General features: G+C 36.5%; 1 protein-coding gene across 1 annotated transcript in view; it reads left to right on the top strand.

Annotated features, from left to right (window-relative positions):
* The window catches only part of USH2A (usherin), a 387,004-nt gene that overhangs the window by 101,677 nt on the left and 260,508 nt on the right, over positions 1–24,819 (top strand). Inside the window, exon 21 of the mRNA XM_065058452.1 lies at positions 3,755–3,985. Coding sequence (XP_064914524.1) covers positions 3,755–3,985 — 231 coding nt within the window. The remainder of the gene's footprint in view (positions 1–3,754; positions 3,986–24,819) is intronic.

Here is a 24,819-nt window from a genome sequence, read left to right as displayed (position 1 = left end):
CGTCCCATATGGTGGAAGCAATATATTTCTCATGATTTTTAAAAAATCCTGTGTATTACATCTATTTTTAAAGAAATATGATTATAAAATATCTGAGTTATTAAACTTTCTTTTGAAGTCCACTATGGATGGTTTTTTATTCATTGTGTGTCCAACATGGACTCTAAAGAATATATAAGAAATCGAAATATTGATAAAAACCATAAGTATTATTTCTTGACTCATTTACTATTGAAATGGCTGATACTATTGTGAAGCACAGAGATATAAAAGTCCATACCAGAAATGCTATGGCAATCTCTGGGTCCTCTGGACTAATAACTTGTAGCAAAAATGAAATGGATGACCAGTGGTGAGGCATGTGATTTTTACCTGCAAGGTAAACTCTGAGATGAAAACAAATAGATTTCCTTTAAGTTTTTGCCCTCAAATTTGCCGAACATTTTTTGTTTTAATTTGTATGTGTGCATTTTGAATTCAATTGAACAATAATTAAAAACTGTATACTTTTTTTACCTTTCTGAACTATTCAGAATGGCTAATTGAAGGCTTCTGTGGAAGGGTACACAATTATCTACCTACAGTATGCTGAGCAGTAGTTATTCAAACGTATGTAAACCCGTTAAATTAAGCCACCATGTAAATACGTTATTCCTGGGACAAGAATCTGGCAGAGTATTGAAAAGCTTTAGCAGTTGCATTAGTAAACCTGACAGACTTGAGAAAGAAGTATTGTATCCTTAGAACTGTGGCTGCCAGAATTTAATGTCAACAATTAAAATTTATTTTGATCCTTACCTAGTGTTTATTACTGTTTGTATACACAGCAGACCTTACTAATACAGAGATGCACTATTAGATGGAATTACCATCTGTTCAGAGCGAAATGCTGGCATCTGTCTTCGAGTCTGAAACTAAAATGATATTATTTCAAACAAAACAAAATTAACTGCTCTTTACTTACCAACTTCATTTTTGTGTACATGTGTGTGCATGCACACATGGGAAAGGCTTGTTTGTAATGACCTGTGTAGCAACATCTATATTTAGATATATGACTTCAACATAAGCTGTATGGACCATCTGTCTTTATTGGTCTTTTTTGTGCCCTCTGCTACACAATGACATGCAGCAATCATGGGCTTTTAAATACTGTTTTAGCTTTATAATATTTTAAATATGTATTATATAGCAAGACATTAAAACTACATAATTAAAATACACAAAATGTGACTTTGAATCCACTAAAATGTAGTACGCTCATTATTTTGACAGATGTGTCTTAACAGAACGTGACTAAAAAAAATTAAATAGGTAAAATTATAGTCAATTCATCTTTCAGAAAGTAGCTACAGGTACCACAGTGACACCTTTAGGAAAATATATACTGTATCTTTTAGTCCTGGATATTTTTAAATTCAGCATTTAGTGCCCTGCTGGGCTAGTGCTACAGATCCTGTCTGCTCCTGTACAGAGTTTGGGTTTCTGATTTGGTGTTTCCTTTTTTAAAAACAAAACAAATAACAAACAAACAAAACTTAGTTAACCTATTAACTACAGTCTTCCACTTCTTGATACACAAGAATTCTTAAGCATCAACAAGACTGTGGTTTTATTACTAACGTTTTAGAAAGGATGCTACTTTCTGAAAGTGTAGTCTTCTGTTCCATATATCACAAAATAATAAATTGTGTCATGCCAGTGTTTAATGCGTGTACACAGTGCATTAACTGTAACTGTAGTACATTTATTTGTGCTAGAGGAGACTTGAAAATGATTAAAAAATCAATACTTCCCTGTCAGAGAAGCAAGTGTTACGATGCATTTAAGTAGTTAATTGCATAAGCCCCATAAAAGCTTCAGGTTTGGGTATCAGAGATGCCATAATTATGGTCCAACTAACTGTCGTTTATTAATACTAGACTTTAAAAGAAGATCTAGTTATTGTCATGAATGTTAGTTAGCTGTATGCGTTTTAGAAATAATGAATTTTAGCGTTTCTGTTTTGCCATCAGTAAGCTGAACTGGAGGGCCCAGCTTCTTCTGTTCTTCTGTTCGCATTTAAAATGCTGACATACACTAGTTCCCTCAAAGGTGAAAATTTGATTGTTAAGCCATGTTTTCTATTTAAACTTGTGCATTAATACCACAATTCATTAGTGCTATGCCCTACTTATGCAGGAAAGCTTATGACCTCATGCTGCATTACTTCAATTTTGACATTGTAAATTTCTACCATAGTGTGAGATACTAATTAGATTGTGAAGTCATAAATGATGCCTAAGCAGGAATTTACAGCACACGGTGTCGCTGGCAGTTTCCCAGTTCCCCCACTCCCTGCTTTCTCCAAGAAGAGTATTCATCAAGTTAGAGGGGGGCAAAGTAAAAAAAATATAGCAACATGCTATGGGCAAATAGGACAAATGAAAAATATGTTAATGATCTTAGAAATGTGCGCATGTTTAAAAGGATGTTATTAATTCATTCTAAATGAAGCAATCTCTCCTTCTCCAAAGAACTTGCACTTTGTACAATGCTCTACTGTGAAGTATTATGTCAGATTTCGACGGCCCGTATTTTAATTCAGGTTTTATTGTTCTTCTAAGGCGTTTATTGCTCTTTACTATGTCATTATAGGAAGAAGTAATTTTTACAAGTTGTCATTGTATTTCACTTCCTGGGTACAAATTAGGTTTTTGTTGGTAGATCCTTTTCTTTATTGGGGAAAGAAGAGGAGGAAAAAAAAGGCAAGATAAAATGGTATAGATTCTATAGGTAGCAGAGTGTTCATGTCCTTCTCTAGATGATGTCTTTTATTGTTTCAGTATTGGTCCATTTCCTTCCCAGTTGTATGGCCATCGTACCATTATCCAAACAGGTTGTGCTGCCCTCCAGTGGCTTACTGTACAGTATTTTAAAAAAAAGAAAATAAATTAAATTTTGTTCATAACTCAGCTATAGAGTGACCAACGTTATCAGAATGTTTGAAAGAATATCAGAGTATTGGTTTTAATGGTAGCAGGATCATGGTAAAAACGTAACTATTTTATGCTGCTACCTTCATGGAAACAATCTTGTATGGAGCCTTGCTGTGCACTGGTGTTGGTGGAGAAAAGTTAGAGAGGATCAGTTTCTTGAATTGAGTAATTATCTGAACAAATGCTAATGTCTTCTGTGTGCACCATGAGGAAAACAACCTGATGGGCCTTGTGGACAGATGCTGTTCTGCTATTGTTGATGAGGATAAGCTCAGTTATGAAAGACCCATGTTGTCATGTACCATACTGCTGAGATCTAGCAAGAGTTAATTAACTGTTCAGATTCTCCTCAAATCCAATGCTGAAAGTCATACTGAGACATGCTTACAGTGAGTATGACATGAGAGGCTAATCAAAGGAGGAATGCAAATATACTTTTTTTGAAAACATTGGATCAGATTGTTACAGATTGATAAAAAGATATTTTGGATATAATACTAGAGACATTTATCCAAAGCCTGAATAAACAAATGAACTATTTCTTGTGGAACTGAAATTAAGTTCCTATAAAGATTAAGAATGTGCTTTGTTTTGTTGAGTGGCTATTTTTTTAAATATCTATTTTTCTAATTGAGCTTCTATGGATATCTGTATTTATTCTTAAGATCATCAGAAAATGAAGAAAGATGTTTTGCAAAAATTATGTTATGTGCGATAAATAACTTCCCAAGTATTACGGACGATGACACCTGGATACTTTTTTTTTTAATGCACAGCTCCAAGAAAACTTAGTGCCCCTGATGTTGAAGGAATAAACAGCACAACGGCAAAGATAAATTGGAATGAACCTGAAGAACTTAATGGGCCTTCTCCCATTTACCAGGTGGAAAGGATGGATTCGTCTTTAGCTACATCGACTACAGAAGTAATGAAAGGGATCCGTTTCCCAGGAAATGGATATTACAGATTCGCTAGTTCCATTATCCCCACCAATACTTACTTTACAGGTAGGTGAGTTTAAATGACTTACAAAATGTACCAATTGTGCTCTGCATTTGTTTTACCTTTTATTATTGTCTTCTATATAATTTTCACAGTAAAATCTGTAGTTTTTAATTCATGAGCATAGTGTGATTGTTGGTGATGTTGTCAGCTATTTTGATTCTTACATAAAAAGCCCGTGGAAAACGTTATTGGTGATTTGGGATTTGTATTCCCTTGCCTTTGGACATAGAGATGTACATGATGGTGAATGTTGTTGTTGCGCATTTCACTCGTTTCCTAATGATAAATATAGGATGGATTTCATTTATTTTTCTGGGACAAATTTTTTGATGAATTTGCTGTGATAACTAAGACATGCTTTCTTTGATATATTTTGGAGGTTTCTCAAAGTTGCCTGAGGATTCCAAAAGTACTTTTTTCCCCTGTTTGGAACATTTTTGCTGGGGTCCTTTGTTTTTTCATGGAAAGAAAAAAAGGCTGCCAAACTGTCAAAAGTCTGCTGCTTCTAGGCTGCTGGGTATTATCTCCACTCTTTTCTGATTAGCTAGTTATTTTGGAACGGTGCCTTTTTCATATTGAAACAATTATCCAATGTTCTGTGATTCTCATCGATTGCTGATATCTTCTTTTCTTGGATAAAGCAAAGATATAGAGAGTATATTTTTTTTTGGAAAATATGTAGATTAACCTGGTCATATGTAGAGGTCTGTATGTGAAATATTATTGGTGTGCATGAAGTATTAGTTTTTAAAAGTACAAGAAGAAATGGCAGGGTTGAAGGTTTAAAAAAATAATTTAAAAAGATGTATGAAAAGGAAGTGTGTGTGTGTATATATATATACACTTATATGAAGTAATGAGACTGATAGCAGTAAGGAGAAATCCAAAAGGAACCTAGGTAACAGTGAGAGCAGGCATTAGATAGCATGCTGATAGTGCAAAGGCCACACCACAGTGTGGCACAACTTACCCTGGTACTGAGCCTTGTTTGTTAAGACAGATAAGGGCTGCAAAAAACATGCAGCATTGTTGACACCCAAAAGAACACCAAAGATTTGAAGAGGACTGAGTACCTGACATCCATTGTCTACTGGGTCACCACAGGTAATTTTGGCAAGAATATGTGAGCACAGGTATCTTGGTACTTGCAAGTATGTGTGTGTGCAAATTCAGTTTTTGTATAAAGCAAAAAATCACCTTCTTGTCTCTCTATGATCACCCAGTGTATCTGATTTACAAAAAGAAAAGTTGAAGATCAGTTCAACTTTTTCTTTTTCTTGCTAGGTGCTTACTTAAATGATAGACAAATAATAATAACAAGTGATAATGTGTTAGTTAAATATTGACACCATGTTGACTTGCAAAATCTGTCTCTGTGCAGGAACCAGTAGGAACAGCTGTTGGGCTTCTTTCCTCATCTAAATTGCTCATTGCTTTTTCTGGTATTAGAGTTTGCACCCTTTTCTGTGTATTTAGTAAAAAATCTTTGATGTATTTCTTCTGTTGTCAGTTGTGATAATTTAAACACCAAAGGAATTGTGAGCTGCAGTTTTTGTCACTGAAGCTCTGGTCAGCCCATCACTGCAGTTTATTTAAATAGTTTAATCAGACATGAAGAATTATAAGTATCACTGAATTTCCCTCTTCTCATCAGAAGTCTCCAAGAGTGTTTGGGAAGAAGGTGTTGTGCTACTGGGATTGTTAACATGCTTGTCTGTCTTCAGACAAGCCCATCAGTAATATACCCAAGCACCAATTCAGTCTGGGGTTCAGTTATGCTCCCCAAGCTAAGTTTAAGGCCTTGAATAAGGTTTATTGAGGTGGCTGGGCTGATTTGACAGAGTTTGGACAGACAGGTTGGGAGAAGATGTTGAAGTCCCTTTGTACTGGCACCTGATAGATGATAATGCTGTGTGGAAAAATATAATTTATAATTGCTTTGGATTGTGTTCTTTCTTTTCAACCAGCTATTAGTCTCAGTATCTGGAGAAGACATAGAACCAAAACACGCCAGGCAATTTGTGCAGACACCTGCTGCTAATGACTGACAATCAGGCTAAATCAGCCTGTTTTGGTACCTAAAAAATGTGTAATTCAGGTACTTGGCAAGTCAATAAAGTTTTTGAGAAATATAAAACTGTTTTTTCCTGAGTAGATCATCAGTCCTTCTTCCAAAACATGAAGGAGGGGAAATTATAGTAAATCCAAGAGTATTTAGAAAGAAAGACTCTTAAAGGAATAAAAAATATTCTTTAATTGTACTCTGCACTTATTTTGTTGTTGAGACCCTCTCTTATTTACCCATCTCTGAAGACAAGCAGTTGACAATTTTGCTTTATAGATGGAACGACTTTAGTGTGTGTGCAGCTGTGTACATTTTTGACACAAAAGTGTGCCAGCGTGTACATGTCGGTTAGCAGACAGATACTTCTTACTGTGTCTGTGATCTCCGACTGCTAATTCAGAAAAAGATAGTTCGGTTTATTCATTGCTAATAAATACAGTTGTCCTCACTACCTCCATGTCTGATCTTACATTCCAAGGTGCCAGTGATGGGGGCAGATGCATTATCTGGGAAATTTTCCAAATTCATCTTTAAAAAAAAAAAGTTAGGCAATAAACACTGGCTACACTAAGCAGCATCCTTCTGTCTGTAACAAAGCCTCCAGCTGCACAGGAAGATGTGCTCTGAGTACACATTAGATGAGAGGAAGTCGGGTAAAGAAAAAGATTATTTCTGCCAGAACTGTCCACATGCAACTTCTCAGCTCTTCAAACTCTGAAGAAGTGTTTTAGGCATTTGTAACATAGTTTCCTTAAAGATGCAAACTTGATTGTTAATACTTATTTGTATCCCTTGAAGTTCTTAGATATGACAGCCTTCTTTATATCTATCAAAATACCACCAGGTGAAGGAACTGCTAGCATTGTTGTTTTAGCTAAGGAACTCATCTTTCTCCCATTACTCTGGAGACTGGCATTTTCAGGTGTTTATCTTCATATCTTCCCCATAAGACAGCAAAGTGTTGTCATTCTGTTTTTATGAATGGGGAGCTGAAGCTCAGATTTTACTTAATGCAGGAGTTTATACTTAAAGGGGCCTCTAGAAATGGCTAGAAGGTTTTACAAATCAGTTATTTTGTATGGTTTGCTTTATCAGCACAACTTGTGTGATGTGGTTGTTGGTCTGGAGTCATAATGCTGCAGGAGTGTGGCTGTGGCTCCCTAGTAGTCTAGGGAGGTATTGTCCATTTTGCATAGACTGCAGACAGGTAAGCTTGTAGTTCAAAGAACTGTTAAATTCAAATTATGCTTCTATTATCCCTCTAATGACCAAGTCTAATGGTTAGGTCCAAGAAAAGCCTGAAGATGAAGGTAATGAACATGATTCCCTGTTAAGCTGGCTTTCACCGCTAACAGGAGTTCTAGGTTAGTTTGTTCTGCAGGCAATAGCATGTTCAATTGCTGAAGTGTATGTGTGAACATCACACAACATCAACAACCAGCCAATGGATATATTTATGATAAGAGTTTTTCCTCAATTCCCTTTTGTTCATTGGCCAAGGGTCAAGACTTGAGGTACCTGAATGTATGAAATAAAAACTGAAGTATGAATTTTGACTTGTGTAAATAAGTCCTGCTTAGAATCAAGTTTGGTTCTAATTTGAGGCACTGTCTTCTTTTCTGGATTCAAAAATATCTCTTGAGAGTAGGAAACTTCATTGTTTTGTTTTACAGAGTGTAGGGGATTACCTTTTTCTTTGAAAACATGAGTCCCTGAGGAAGCATGCATGCACTTACTGAGTACATTGGCGGATACTGTACCTTCATATATAAATAGTAACTCTGTTTTAACTTTGTAGAAAATCCTGTCAAAAAGCTGTGCAATATTTTTTTTTTTTTTTCTAGAGCAAATATATTTGATTTAGCTCCTAAAGACAGATAAAGGGTAGTTTAATTTCCAGGTTTTATTGAGTACATAGATACTGAACTACTGAGTTCTTTCAAAAAGGAACAACTGGGCCCAAGAGCAACTGCTTGAAAAGTGAATACAGAATGTCTCTGCAATACAGTGACATCTTAGCTAGGAGTTTCAGGGCAGCAATTTAGTTTTCTAAAGTACAGCCATGGATTACACAAATAAGTTTTTTAATCTTTCCTCTGATTGATCCATTGCAAGACAGAAAGTCTGATGCTGAGCTGATGGGTAGGATTAATTATAGTTAGAAAGGATAGAAATTGCAGTCAGTTGGACAAATGAATGAATGAGAAAACTCCTTGGATTCCATACTATATGGAGATAGTTGGGCTCCATAAAGGTAAACTTGTGTATGTGTAAGCATGTGTAGGGCTATGTAAGAACTACTCACTGTGTAAACAGTGACTCCCTTGCTACAAAAGAAGGAAATCACAGAGTCCCAAGATGGTTGTGTAGAAGGTTGTATTCCTCCTCATCTCCCAAAATGAGAGTGTTTTTCAAACATAACATTGGACATCCATTGCCAATTCTGTGGCATTTTGGTGGGTTTTGTAAATAATATATGTATTCTTTCTGTGAGATGGAGAAAAACAAATCCTCCAAGCATGATTTATGTGTTGTTTAAAATACAATTTGGGCTTCATATCAGTAGTTATATATCCATAGAAGAATGGAAGCATTTGCTTATTTAGTGATAAAATATTAATTTTTTTCAGGTGGATGAAAAATTTTTTGTGACTAAGATAATTTTAAAACAGCTGAATTAGCTATTACTATTTTAATGTGATCCGTCTTGGATGTTACTTGTTTAATAAGAAAGTTATTCATGTAATATTGATCAAAATGCAGTCCATCCAGAAGAAAATTTTGTGTTTGGCCTTGCTTTGAATCTAAGTTTTTTGAAATAGGATACTATGCTTAAATAGAAGTGGGTCTTGCCTGGAATACGTACTCTTTGGCAACCTCGGCATGATGCAAGCTCAGCTCTGTCATAATTAGGAAATAACTGTATGAGGTAAGATGTTCATATATTCAGTATTACAAGCAAAGCTTTTTTACAATGACATTTTTAGTGTTGTGATCTTAAAAAACGTGTATTTAAAAAAATATATATCTGCTCTACTGTTTTTACTGCCAAATTGTGACTCATATACACACACATTACTCAGAGTGGTGAATCTTTCCAGTAACGATGTTTCTTAATGAGTTTGCCATGGAACACTGCACAAGCATCGTTCACATTTGTTCTGAGCAGAAGTACTGAGAATGGCTGTGGTCATTCAGTGTTTGATCTCCCTCTAGCTCTTCATCACAGTGAACTCTCTTTGCAGTAATGTAAAACAAATTGCACTCCATATAATCTTGAGCAAACATTTCATAGTAGAAGATGCAAATATTTCCATTAACGTATGGAGCCAAATAAACAGTTTTTTTCCAGCATTGCAAAATAAGTTTATGGAATGAATCAGGACTAAAGACCAAGAAAATGAATACAATTGGAGGCCTAAAAACAATGTAAGAAGAAAGGATGAAGAAAATTTAGTTGTTTAGAAAAGTGAAGACTAAAAGGAGATGTGATGGTGGTCTTAAAGAAAATAAAAAATCTGTAGTTTAGAAGAGAACGAACTTTTAGCCATGTCTACTGTGAGTAAAGGAACAATAGTCTCATCATAAGCTTAAATGTAGCAAGGTAGGTCATCTTCTCACAAGAAATTTTTTCTAAAGGACAGGCTAGTTAAGCAAAGGAATACTTTGTTGTTGGGAAAAAAATGAAAGCTCTGACACTGCAGATTTTAAAGAACAGTTGGATGAGCATTTGTCAGGAATAACCTAGGTAAAATTGATTCTGCTTTAGAGCAAGTGGATTGATTTGGTGACCTCTAAGAAAGGATATATGTTTGGAAAACAATTTTAAACTCAGATTAACCCAATGAAACTGGGTTTCAAATGAAATGTTTCAAATTAAATGTTCAAATGAAATGTTTCTAATGAAATGTCCAAATGAAACATTCATTTCACCAAATAACTTAGAAAAATCTGCCTTCCTTTCCAAGCCACCCCTGCCCCTCCACTTCTCCCTGCACCCCAAGGAACTTTGCATCAATACAGATCTGAATTCTACAATTTTCTACAACCTATCTCTGGATAGTTTCCAGCCTTTCTTTTTATGACTACGGATAAGGCTTGAGGTGTCTAGAAATTAGTTTTAATCACTAAATCATAGAATAATAGAATAATTTGTGTTGGAAGAGAAGCCATCTGGACCAACCTCCTTCTCATAGTGAGCCCAACTAGCCTGTTTAGGCCTTTGTCTAGTTGTTTTTTATCTCCATATATAGTCAAATATATTTCAGATTCTGAGACAAAGCTTTTTAATACTGAGAGAGAAAGGAAGAGAGCACATTTATTTAGCTGACTTGGAGAACACACTTCATCTCTCAGGGGACTTTTCATAGTGCCACTTATTTTTCAGACTTTTATATTAAATCATGCACTAAAGAGCTCTTGGAGTGCTCTTATTTTACTGCATTCTTTCTGTCTAGGTTGTTGCCACAGGACTTCTCCATAGAAAATATTTTAATTTTTTATGACAACTTCTTACATTTTCTCTTCTTGTCATCACAAAAGAATGATTTGAACCCATGTCTTCATCTTCTGTTAAAGAAAGATACAGCCTTTCTATATCACCGTCATGTGGCTGGGTTCAGTAAGAAGGGGAACCATCCTTTTTTTCTGCCTGAGGACTGTTTGCACAGACATTTTAGGCAGAATTTTGTCCTAGCGCTAAAAATGAATTCACAGTTTCATCTTGAAAAACACATTTCTTTCTTCCTTTCTTCTGAATCCCAAGAAGCCTAAAGACATAGAGAGTGAGAGAGGAGCTGCATATAGAGAAAAAGGAGTGATCCAGCACAACAAAGTGAACTGTGCTACTTTGTGAACAAAACAACTTAAAACGTTTTCGAACATGCACAACAGGGACTTAAACAGCAAATAAGTCAAGCTGATGCTGACCTTGCCAGTGTTACAGGGGTAATATTTTCACTAAGATGAGCTACATTTTTAGGCACAGACATACTTTCGATCAGTATCAAGTATCTGCTTTTTCCATCTTTTTGTTGTAGAAAAGATTTATTGTAACCAATGCATGTGAGTGGAAAAAAAAATAAAAATAAAAAAGATTCTCCCCTTCTGTATGATTTCTGATATTTACCTCTTGCAGTTTAACAGATTAACTATGCAGAACAAACTTTGGCATCTAATCACAATTTTTATTGCATCTTCTTGGCTTTAGTGCCAAAGAACATTTTTGCCAGTGTCGTGTGACATTCTGCACTGTATGGTTGAAAGCAAATTTTTCAGTAGACCCAACTGTGGAAGTTGTGAAAACAGTAGCTTTCCTATTGTTACACCAAGCTGCCAATGGAGAAGCTGTTTCCCAGACCAGATCATACTTAGATTCAGCAGTTTGCCTGTGTAAAACCAGTTGCAGAACTGGGTCTTTTGATTATCACAAGTATGCCACATGAGCTGTACTCTGTAAAACAGCAGTTCTTCCCCTTTTATTACGACTCTAGTTGTGCTTCTCTTAATTTTGTGCAAGAATGATTCACTATTTTGAAATGTAGTCTGCATTTTCTCTGTAGTTGACAAACTGAAGAATTAGCAGAAGAAAAGGTTTATGTCAATTTTTTCGAAGCCCGTGTGTTTAGTCAAGGGTAATAAAAGTAGATATTCTCTATGGAGTTTGCATTTTTTGTTAACTAATCTGAGAGTGTAAGCACTTATGTACCAAGCCTATAAAAGATTGATTTCCACAAGGAAAGCATACCTGTATATTTGGTGTTTCTTTTTCTTGTTCATCTCCAAAAAAATGCTGATAGGATTTGATGTAGGAACTCTGTATGCGAAACTGCACAAAGAATACTCACTGAATTTAATGACAGTGAATGTGGAAAAAAATATGTTCTTTTGTTTTAGTATCTAGTTTGGCCTGTATTCACAAAGAATGGAGTTCTTATGTATTTGTTCAGCTCACTAAAGAAGCCAAAGGTGGGGGTTATATTCTGTGTTTACAAGGGCAAAGAAGGGGAAGGGAGAGTTCAAGGAGACTTTCTGTTCTCTGTGCCTCTTCTGTGTACAGCAAGGATAGTGGGTGCTCTCATGTATGTCTCTGAAAATAAACAGTTACGGAACTGCTGTGTTTTGCTTCAGGCATGACATCTTCTGGGATTCCTTTTGTGCTTGTGTGCTGTGAAGAAAAGGTGCGAGATGGAGGGACTTGTTGGGAGGGAGATTTGGGGAAATAAAAGTTACTGAAAATAACTAATGTAAAGAAAAAACTAGAAGGCATAAACTGCACAAATGCATGAAGTTTATTTAATTAAAAAAGAAAATAAAATGAGGTAGAGGAAGGTGCCAAGCATCTCTTGGAAGTTTTGCATGTGACAGATCCATGTACACTGCATTACAACGAGGCTCATTTCATTTAACTATAACTATATGGTTAAAGTAAGGATGGAAATGATACAAGTCGAAAAAAGAACTTGAAGCGGGTTTGAGGGTAGAAAATGGTAGTTCAATGAATGTTCATGTTTTAGCGTGAATGTATGAATGCTTCTGGGAATTCTCAGACCCAAATACCTGATGGTGCAGAGACAGATGAAGGAAAACTGATTATTTTCAGTGCTGTTCATTTAGTAATGCAATTGTGGGTCTTCCACACCAGTACTTCAGTACTTTGTAAGATTTTTGTAGGATTCTTATATATTGGTATAATTTAACTTGTAAATCAAAGTAGTTTTAATGAGAGGGATTTGATGAGAAGTAATAGCCAAAAAGGAATATTCCTGTAGCTTTGACTTTAATAAATGTCAAATTTCTGATGTCTTTTATTTCTAAATTCTTATGATTTTAGTTTGTGCTGGAGCCAGAAGGCAGAAGCAATGACACTTAGTCAAGCTTTTCATCTAGACTGATCATGCTAAATCCTCTTCTGTTTTTAGCAGTGCAGTTATAGTGCATCTGCTTGGAAAATATTGGCTGGTCCAAGGCAGGGTGGCAGGAATTCTAGTATTTTTGATGCTGCCTCTCTAAAGTTCTTTCTTAATTCCAAATGGTACATGGTTCTTGTCCATTTTTCCCCTCACCCTTTAAAGTGCTATTACATTGAAGAAAACTGTGTTACTTAAACTTCTTAAGAAAGGTTCCTGTAGTCAGCATGGATTTACCAAGGGCAAATCATGTTTTACCAACCTGATAGCCTTCTATAATGGTATGACATGCTGGCTAGACAAACAGAGAGCAGTGGATATTGTCTACCTTGACTTCGGCAAGGCTTTTGACACAACATGCTCATAAGGAAGCTCAGGAAGCATGGGCTGGAGGAGTGCATGGTGAGACAGATTGAGAACTGACTGAATGGCAGAGCTCAGAGGGTTGTGATTGATGCTGCAGAGTCTGACTGGAGGCCTGTAGTTAGTGGGGTTTCCCAGGGGTCAGTGTTAGGTCCAGTCCTGTTCAACCTGTTCATCAATGACCTGGATGAAGAGACTGAGTGCACCCCCAGCAAGTTTGCAGATGATACCAAACTGGGAGGAAGAGTTGATGCACCAGAAGGCTGTGCTGCCATTCTGCGAGACCTGGACAGGCTGGAGGACTGGGCAGAGAAGAACCTGACTATATTCAACAAGGAGCAAGTGTAGGGTCCTCACCTGGGGAGGAATAACCCCAGGAACCAGTACAGGTTAGGGGTGGATGTGCTGGAAATCAGCATTGCGGAGAAGGACTTGGGAGTTCTGGTCAATAACAGGTTGACCAAGCCCTTGTGGCCAAGGAAGCCAATAGTATTCTGGGGTGCATTAGGAAAAGTATGAACAGCAGGTTGAGGGAGGTGATCCTCCCCGTCTACTCTGCCTTGGTGAGGCTGCATCTGGAGTACTGTGCCCAGTTCTGGGCTTCCCAGTTTAAGGAGGACGAAGAATTACTGAAGAGAGTCCAGTGGAGAGCTACAAAGATGATGAGGGGTCTGGAGTATCTTTCTTGTGAGGAAAGACTGAGAGAGCTGGGTCTGTTCATCTGGAGAAGGCTGAGAGGGGATCTCATCAATGTTTATAAATATCTCTAAGGTGAGTGTCAAGAGGATGGGACCAGACTCCTTTTAGTGGTGCCCAATGATAGGATGAGGGGCAACAGGCACAGACTGAAGCACAGGAGGTTCCATCTGAATATGAGGTGAAACTTGTTTACTTTGAGGGTGCCAGAGCCCTGGAACAGGCTGCCCAGAGAGGTTGTGGAGTCTCCTTCTCTGGAGACATTCAAGACCCACCTGGACACATTCCTGTACAATCTATTCTAATTGAACCTGCTTTAGCAGGTGGGATGGACTAGATGATCTCCAGAAGTCCCTTCCAACACCAACCATTCTGTGATTCTGTATGTTGTATAGACAAGAGGATCCTAATTTAGAAGAGGATACTCAGAGTGACTGTGAAGGGCTGCGGCATAGCAAGCTCTTGGATGTATTTTGAGGAGCAGTTTTTGCACAGGCACAGAAAGAGTGTTATCTGTTCCTCCTATTCTTGTATTTTGTGCAGAGTTTTCAGCAACGATGAAGCAAAGAGAGGTTTAGTTCTATATTGGCTGGTGAGATACTTCACATGAAATTAATGCTTTCTGGGCCATGTTTGGCCCTTACTTAGATTGTTTCTATAAAGGCATATTTAGCCCAATGACTTGAGGGAGACATTGCATTTGACTGATACTGAGCCTTTAAATTATGCCTGCTTTTAACATACAAATTCCTTCCCATATTGTGTTTTCAGATGGTGAAGATGTAACTACTGAATTATGTATTGACTGAAAATGTATGAAGAGTCATGCATTGATTATGATTGCATTGTGAATTTGATCAGGAAATTTTCATAATAATAATATAAGGAAGCTTTTCACCTTCTAATTGATTTTCAGGGTGATTAAATTAAGACCTTGTCTAAGTACAACTGTCCTTATCAATTACTGGCAGAACAGAGAAATTAAAGGATTAAAAATTTACGTGTGTTAAGATTCAGTATTTAAGGTCTGAAATCAATCAGATCATAGACTGAATAATTCCATTATGGCAAAACTATCGCTCAGGATTAGACTGTGGTAATTTGTAGAAAAAAAAGGCCTTCTGTATTAGTACATATGGGAAAAATTAAGATTGCAAAATTAAGCACCTAGAATTTAGGAAATGGAGTTAAAATAGGCAACATGAACTTAATTCAACATTGTTATCTTTATGGGTTACGATGACAATTGATTAAAAACTAGCTTATCCATATTTTCTATGTATGGTATGGACCAGCTGTTGCATTTTAAAAATCCTTACTGTTCTGTATATGGCTTGATGTCTGTTTTATTATATGTACCTAATTCTTAAGTAATGCAGATTGAATTTTTTCTATGCTATTTTCACTAGAGTATCCAAATAGTTTGTCATAATTGATATTCATTTTTAGAACATTTATATTATAAGGTTCATTTTATGAATGGGGATTTTGGATAAAGAAAAAAGAGGACTGAATGCTAATTCTGAGTGCTCAGTTTTGCGTAGTTAGGACCTGAGTTTTCAGAGTAGTTTATGTGTTTAAAGTAGAGTTCCCACTGACCTCTGTTCAATTAGGAACACTTAACACTTATCTCTGTGGGGTGTTTAAATGCAAGCACTCAAGAAAATGAAGAGAGCATAACAAGTGAATAACTGAAAAGTTTGACTTAAGTGATTTTTGCCTCACATCATGTAGGAACTTTGTGGCAGAGGTAGGGACAGATTTCTCCAGAGTGACATTGAACTGCGGTAGCTCTGAAACTGTCCATTCACTTTTCATTTTCCCCTTCCTCTTTCATTAAACATTCGCAGAGCACTACATCAAATAAGACAAGCTTCCATGCACAATATCCTTATTTGCTACATGAATTCTGGTTTAGTTCCTGAACATCATAAAATTCTTGAGGCAGATATCTTATGGGAAAAGTGTGTTTGTATAATTGTAGACTATATCATTATTCATCCTCTATTTGCGTATGCATTAATTTTTTTCAGACAATTTTGGTTTTGCATTTCCTAAATTTTGAGGGTTTACTTTTGCAGACCTAGTGTGGTCTATTCTGTTACTCTGGATAGTAATTAAAAAAAAAACCCTCAATGTCAGAGGGGAATCCCAGACATATCCATCATATGGAACATTGCTGACTAATACAGATGTCAATGGGTAAAAATCTTTAATATTCATGAAATCTCTTCCTGATCTGAACTATTACAGACACTGACTGCTGCACTAGATGATCATCTCTATGTGAAGGGTAGAGTGCCTGCTTTCTCATTCTGTTTGGTATTTACTAATCACATATATTTTCAACTGGATTTGTAAGGAGAGTTTCTACTAATGATTGTAGGTTCTCTAGGTTGTCCCGGTTTTCTATTTAATTTCCCTTCCTCCATCCCCATTTCTCCTGCTTTTTCATCCTTTTTGTGTTGTGACACTATCCATGATTTTATTATTGCTCCCTTCTTCTCACTCCACTTTTTTTTTCACCCTCCTGGTTTGACCGTTATAATGTCTTTCATTGTCTTCCTTCCGTGTTCTTCAAAGTGTTGTCATCTTTTTCTTCATATGTCCAGGCACCAAGTGGTAGAAAATGAAGAGGCCAGGATAAAGACTCTTTGCGTTCCTTTCAGTGTTTATAAATGTTGGAGTAATTACATTTATACAGTCCTAAAATTACATTCAGCCCTTTGAAGGCAACTGTGAGGCTGATGTGGCCCCTGGTGAAAATGACCTTGACACCTCTGGTGTAGCTCACCATCAGAATTCGGCGGCCCTGAAACAATTTCATGAAAGAGCCTTCTTAGCCCCTATGTTTCTAAGATGTGAACTCTCCATGCAAATTTAATTTTTCTTTGAGAATTTTACCACCATTCCCCAGCTAACCATCCTGCAAAGAGCTGTTTCCTGAAATTGATAAACTTATGATTCAATTTTTACCTCGGGATAACCGCACTGTAACAAATTTCTATCTCTGATCCACAGAAAGAAAGAACCAAAACACTTTCGTGTAAAAGAGTGGTTTAAATGACTTCAAAGTAATAATGAAAAAGTATTGTTGCATAAAGAAAACATGGTTATAAGAGCTTTTATTTTCTTTTTCTTAAGAGAGAATATTTTAGGAAAGTTCTGTGCAACAATGATGTCAAGAACGTGGAAGGTAAATGTAGCAGTAAGTGCTGCTGCCATTCCAATTTTCAGACCTTGGGGAGGAGGTACCTTTTGCATCTGAGTGTTAGTGACTTGTTTAATAAATGCACTGACTTATAAAGTAAGTGGAAGTTGCCACACTTTGATTTGACTACAACATTATTGGTTATTTCATGTAGGTACAGACTTTCCAAAGACGGTAGTGAGCTTTATCACAGGATGGGATCCTCAGGAAGCAACACACGATACTTTTGACACTAGAATGACATGCTTTCTTACAAGTTAATTGTTAGTGTGTTTCTTCAGTAAGTGTGTATTTAAAAAAAAAAAAAGAACTAAAGAGTATAACATGTATTTGATTAGATACTGGTTGTATGTAGTTTGCTATTTGGAGTTGTGAAGTGTAACCCCCTTCCTTGTTTCTTGGGCTATACAATGCTATCTTTTACAACTATGAAAACAAATACTTCTGAACCAAATAATTTTTCAAGATACATCCCCAGAATTAGATGAGACTACACATTTCTTTTCCTGCATACATATATTTTCCTCAAACTGTTCATATTTTCCATCAAATGCATTGTACTTGGTAGATGATCCCTACAGCAAATATAGATGGACAAAATTGTGACCTTAAATAACAGTGCAGTATAGCAACTGCAAATTCAGAAAGCAACTGTTAGCATAACTATTAGAATGAAAATGCAAAACTGCCAAGTAACATTGTCCTGGTATAAGGACCATTAAATATGGTGACAGAAACATAATACACTAAATTATTGGAGGATTCATTGAACTGAGTAGTGAATTGTTGCCTGACAGTTTTTTTTTTTTTTTTTTAATTGAAAGACATTTTAGAGAATGATATACTGTATTGTAGAAAAATCTCAAAAAGTGACGATACTCTATCACTGCATATACCCAAGATGAGATTTGATCAAAAGTAGTTAGATCTGTGCTTACTGACTTAAGATCTATAATACCTTAAGATTAATTGGGAGCATAAATGGAGAAGCTGACAACCTGGAACCTTGACTTCTTAAAATTGCTGACCCAATTACTGTTAAGGCCTTTGCTGACATGTTAATATGTCTCTTTAAACTGGTAAATCACCACCATTTCAGTGTATGCTAGAGTTGGTCCATCGGATGAAGAAAGATGTAAGTTTAATTTAAATAATTATTGACCTATTATGACCTTTTCATTTCACTTGGACTGCTCCTCTCAAGGTAAGCAATTATATTTTTATAGTGTTGGATGATAATCAATGTACAGGAGCTATCCTTATTGATTTAAGTAGGCCTTTGATCTGGTAATCACCAACTATTGCTATCTAGGCTGGCCTTAAATATATTGGATATTACTATGGTTATTTGGTTTAAAAATATGCACAATTTAGGATTTTATTATGAAGTTGCAAGCAAAGTAAAAAATGTTGGGAAATCCATAAGATTCCACTTAATAAACTTAGTTAGAAATTGGAAACAGTTTATTTTATATAATACATGACATATTTTTAACATAACTCTTTTTAGGTGGGCAACTTGTTCTCTGTGCGTGATTTTTTTTTTTTTTTTTTTTTTTTTTTTTTTAAGTGTGTATATCAAGCAGATGGTCCTTTGGAGTCAGTTTTACTTAGTGGGTAAAGCCTGGCTTTTTCTTTTGTTTTTTCAGTTTTTAAAGTCTGTTTTATACTATCAATTTAGAGTTGCAAACTTCTGTTCTTCCGTTTGATGGTGGAAATCTATCTGTAATTTTTATTTCTTATAACCAACATCAATGTTTTGCTCATGCATTTTGTGCAAATTTTTTTAATCGATATTGATATCAATGCATCAAGTAAGAATATAATTGAAATACTGGATCTTTATCATAGTTTCCAAGTGGTAATTTAATATCTTCCAAAGTATAGTCATACTCACAGCTGATTAGTTGTCATCATTTCCTCATTCCTCATGCACCTACTTCTTTTTTACTTCTTCCCTAACTTTATTCTCTGGACATGATTTGCCCTTCCCACCCTCCCACTTTTGTTTTAATGTATGACTTTGGAAAGCCTGAGTAGATGTGGGTTTAAACTGGCTTTAGAAAACTGTGAAATTTGTGATCATTTTGATCTGGTCTTCTAATGAGTTCCAAAGCCTCTACCCTTCTTGCAATGGGAGTTCAGCCTTGCTCTGGTGAGCCTTGAAACTACCAGCAGTTGTTCAGCGAGGTCACCAACATAATGAGAGGGGCACTCTTGAGATATCTTGAACCACTTCCATGGATGCCCATGAAGATTAATACTGGGACCTTACATTTGACCTAGTATTCTATGGAGACTACGTGTAGTGAGCAGAGCAAACGGGATGATGTGCTTATGGCAGAGTGTGTAAATAAAGTGATTGCATTCTGGATTTTTTTTAATGTAGAGTTAAAATATTGTGTCTCATTCTTGCTGTGAGGTCATGAAGGTATGAGATGTTATAACCAGGTGCATGCCTAAGAAGCAGTGCCATGATTTCCTTGCTAGCTGGAGGTGGAAGAAGGCAGGTGTTTGTGTGCTGCTGTGTCTGCCAGCTTGTGCTGAAATGACCAGAACTTGGCACTTGGAGCTGTGTTCATGAACAAGTTGATGATGCAGTAAAACTTCTAATTATGCCCAGCAATGTTCTTTCCAGTCTCCACATTTTGTGATTTCATCACCTGTAAGACCTGTAATACTTATTTTCAAATAATTTTTCTATTGCTAAGGCATTTTATTCTTTCATATTTGCTCTGTTTTGGGTTTGCAACCCATTCTTTGTAATTTCAGAATTCTTCTGTCAGCATTCTATATTTTTATCTTCTTTTATATTGCTAATAGGTTTGTGCAAGCACACAGTACTGTGATTCGTTAAATCACAGACTTGTTCAGTGGTGCACATGTTATTTTTCAGTCTGTTGGTGAAAGGCTGAATGAGATCGTATGTAAAGGCTGAGACTGATCAGTAGGCTTGAAAGTTTTACCTTAAGCCTTACTGTTATCCCATTTTAGGACCGCAAGAGCTCACAGTAGAGTGACAGATATTTGCATATGTGCATCTTTTTATCTCTCAATGCCTATAGTATGAGTGGATTCCAATATAGCATTTGATTTTTAAATAATGCAGGTACTAGAGTAAACAGAACCCCCATGTGCCCCCGTGACCAGGAAACAAAAATAAAAATGATTCAACATCAGGAGAGGTAATCTGAGGTAAAATTATGTATTTTTCTTCTCTTAGGGAAAAAAAAAAAGTTGAATTCCTCAGAACTATGATGAGCCTTGACATCATAAAGTGCATTGACTTGTCTTTTGTGCTGCTACTAAGCTTTTTTTTCCACTCCCCTCAATCTGGGGAACCTGCCAGACAGAGATCTCTTCCCCCATCAGTGTTTTTTGCCCTACTGAACATCTCTCTCTACTATTCCACCTTCTTTGGGAGTACTCTGCCTAAGCTAGAAGACAATATATAAAAGCTTTAAATATATTCTTTATAGCAATAACTTCACACCGGTGTTTTACACAGCAGTAAATATTTTCTCTGATTATTTCTGAAAACTTTTTGTGTTCAATAGATATATGGGCAAAACACTACTTCCACCCAATTATGCTATAAATATATACCAAAACGAAGCAACGGGTTTTCCTGAACAACCCTATACCTGCCCCCTTGGCCCCCTCTTGTACTATTTGGTGTTTGATAGATTACAGGAGGGGCCTGAGGTAAAAGTTGTGTCATCTTCTACTTTTGATACGGTGCTGGCTATACAATAGGTATTTAATACTGATGATAAGAAAACAGTCTGCCACATTGCAAATTAAAACTATTGAACTAGGTCCTATCCTGGATGTGTATGTTTTTAGGACTGTACTTGCTGATCTGAACTTCCATCTTCCCATAAAAGTTCATCCAGCTCTCTTAGGGTAGCAGTTTATTAACCATTCCCTAATACACATTTTAGATGGCGGGTGCTACAGTCTTTGTCATTATGCCTCAAGGCTAAGGCACTGTGCCCAAAGATATTAGATCAGCTAATTTTATCTGTGTTTGTAAAACCAGCATTTCTATTTTCTCAAGTCTTCCAGGTAGCCAGAGTGAGCTCTGTATTTTTTTTTTTTTTTTTTCCCTCCCAGGCACTTATGGGATATTAATCATATGAAGTTATTGTAGATCTTTATATTATGTTAAAAATGTTTTCAGACTGATCATATGCAGTGTACAGGCTACAGAGGAAGCACAAGCAAAAAAAAAAATCTTCATTGGGTAAATTCTCAGTACAATATACGAGCGTTTAGCCACACAAGTCCCATTAATGTTAATGGTCCCAAGCTTTCTTTTATTCATCACAGCACTGATTGCACTTGGTCAGCTCTTTATCAGTTTGAAATATTAACAGCAGGAGGAGGCGTTCCCTTAGCCAGACCTGACTGTTGCAGTGCTCTTAACTTAGTCATCCTGCAAATGCTCCTATAAATGGATTTATTTCAGCGGGTCCAAAATACATCATCCGGATCATCTTACTCTGGTGCTAGTCCCTTTGCATGGGCTCCAATTTGCAAGAGCATTGATTTTAAACATTGATCATTACTTATAAAGCACTCTGTAGTTTTGGATTTATTTATTAAACTAACTTGTTACCTGTGCTGCTGCTAAAGTCCTATCTTTATCTTGTTAAGTAGCAATTATTTGCTCTCCGTGGTTCTGATTATTATTTAGATTATAAAACAAGACTATTCCAGGCAAATATGTTGGCTGCAATAATACAAAATTTCTGCTATGCACGTCTGCTTTTCTTTTAGTGGTCTACATGTCTGCTTCAAAATTATTTCAGTGCTTTCTGCAAATAATATTGTGTTTACTATAGTTATTGCAGAAGAGATTTTTCTTTTTTGGTCATATTCTTATGAAGTACTTTGTTTTGTTGTATTTGTTAGAAGAATAGGCTTTACTGTGATTTAACTGTGGCTTTTGAAGGTCATGCTTTCTGCTTTCTGAATTTTTTAAGGTGTCTTTCTTTGCTGTCCTATAAAATCCATGCAGTGTTGTACAAGCAAGTAGTTGTAGCATAAAATATTTCCTCATACTAAGCAAGGAGGAGTTACAGAAATACACTGTTGTTCTATTCTTTAATTCAAAGAGTCATTGTTACTGATGGCACTCATTGGTAGTGTATAGAATGATATTCTTGGGGAGTTCAGAAAATAACACACTATCTACTTCAGGGAGGTGGAAAAAAAAGAAAAAAGAGTAAATAACTTGACCTGATACTTAAAATCTAAAACTCTTTGTTCCCATCATGTTTACATGGATATTCTAGGGTAGAATACTTGTTATTCTAGGGTAGAGTTACGACAACTGATGCTTAGAATGGAGTGTGTCCTCATATTTTCTCCTGAGTAAATAAAAAAATTAGCTAAATAGTAAGTAGTGTCATTTTTCATACAGACTTTTTTTTTCAGGCTTGCTAATTAATAGTGCTCTTTTATTCTGGTTTACTTTAAAAATTCCTTGATTTCCTAAAAATGAAGCTCCACCAGCAGAGGTGCCACCACTAAAAGAATGCATTCTCTTTATTCTGTAATAAATAGCAGGAATTTTGGTTTAGTGGAGTTTTAGCCCTTGGGGCTTTTATTTTATGCATTTTCAAGTAATTCAGTGACTTGCTACAGAGACAGGAAGGGAGGAGGGGGAATCTATTTACACAAATTACAGTCTTTGTTCCCATCAACCTTCATAATTGGATGAACAAAACGAAGGCTAGACTGGCAGGTACAACTATCTCAAGTAATATCTTTTGAGTCAGAAACAAATTATTAAGTGAATTGTGGAACCTAGGGCAAAACCTTGTTGGGAAGATTCAAGGAGGGGGTGAGGTATAAGTGTTTTTGACAATGTCTACCATTGGGAAGACTGACTGCGTTGGAGAGGAAAAAGAGTGTTTTATCTTGGGATGAAAGTCATCCCTTCCATGAAAGTTTTGGCGCTATTCAGTGTGTTCCTTTACAAATAATTTGCACATATAATTATTACATTTTTAAGGTTTTTTTTCAGTATTTTTAAAACATGAAATGTATTATCAAGAGACTGCCTCTGTACTCTAGCTTTCAAATTTAGGTGTTTCTTCCATTTATTTACCTCCTTTAGAATTCTTTAATCTTTCTTCCATCTTTTACATTTTCCTCTCCTAAATTGTTCCAATTCATTGATCAAAATATGCCAGTTTGAGTTACTTATTCCAAACATATGTTGGATTGACATGTTAGAATCATTAATTTTTTAAAAATTAGGATATTCCTGTGGAAACTTCATTACGCTGCTGAGCTACATGCGCTAAGGGGGAAAAACGAGCTAAACGGGAATCCTAGGTGAAGCAAAGACTGCATAATTGGTTTTATGCCAGACCTTCTGCCTTTCATATAGGCAGGAAAGGGCCAGGGAAATGTCAGAGGTGGAAATCAGGGCAATGCAGTACTTCTGCAGAATTGCAAAGTGCTTGCCAACTGCAGCCAGCCTGAGAAATGGCCAGTGCTCAAGGTTGCTTTAAGACAGAAATACCCAGTTCTCCTGGCTTTATAAGAACATCGATTGAAATCTTCCTCTACCTCAGATCCTCAGCATAATTTACTGCATGTTATGGGAGGAAATATGTTAATAGTTCACAAGCATTCTCTCCTCAGAGCTCTTACTGTGGGACAGCTCTGAGCTGGGTACAGAATCACAGAACCATAGAATAGTTTGTGTTGGAAGGGACCTTCAAAGCTCATCTATCCCACCCCCTGCAATGAGCAGGGACATCTTCAACTAGATCAGGTTGCTCAGAGACCTGTCCAGCCTGGCCTTGAACGTCTCCAGGGATGAGGCATCTACTACCTCTCTGGATGAGCTGGGTCAGTGTTTCACCACCTTCATTCTAAAAAATTTCTTTCTCATGTCTAGCCAGAATCTCCCCTCTTTTAGTTTAAAACCATTACCCCTTGTCCTGTTGTAACACATATGAGGTTTCAAGGTACGTTGGAGTCATCTGTGATAGTCCAATGTTTACTTTCTACAGAAGTTTGGGATCTAGATTAACTGTCAGTCCCATGACTGAAAGCCTGACTGCCAGTGCTCAATGCAGTGGCAGCATTCCTGCTCCGACATAGCTGAGAGACAAATGCTGTTCAGGAGCGTTTGGCCGGCTCTCTAGGTCAGGGGTGTTAATCTCATTTTCACTGGGGGCCACATCAGCCTCGCGTTTGCCTTCGAAGTGCCGAACGTAATTTTAGGTCTGCATAAAAGTAGGAGTAGTTACTACTGCTCTAAGGCTATGCCATTTTACACCGGACATGCCTTGCTGATACAATTATACAGTTCACCCTTTTAGTAGCAAAACACAGTTTAGATTGAATATTTTGTAGAGGCTTTTTGATTTGGTGTTTTTAAGTGCATCTATAAATAAGGTTTTGGCATTGTTAAGGATGAGGTGAGTAATTTTTTCCCCTTTTCCTTACACAAGCATCACAGGCAAAACTTTAAAATAATCAGTGGGAGTCAAGCTGACTGTTATTTGAATCCTCCAGCAACACAGGGGACAGAAAGAAAGGTGATTGAGCCATTGTTAGAGCACATGG

Source organism: Columba livia, chromosome 3 (genome assembly GCF_036013475.1).
Source record: "Columba livia isolate bColLiv1 breed racing homer chromosome 3, bColLiv1.pat.W.v2, whole genome shotgun sequence".
Lineage (NCBI taxonomy): Eukaryota > Metazoa > Chordata > Aves > Columbiformes > Columbidae > Columba > Columba livia.
Note: the sequence above shows the minus strand (reverse complement) of the source record. Positions and strands in the feature narration are given on the sequence as shown.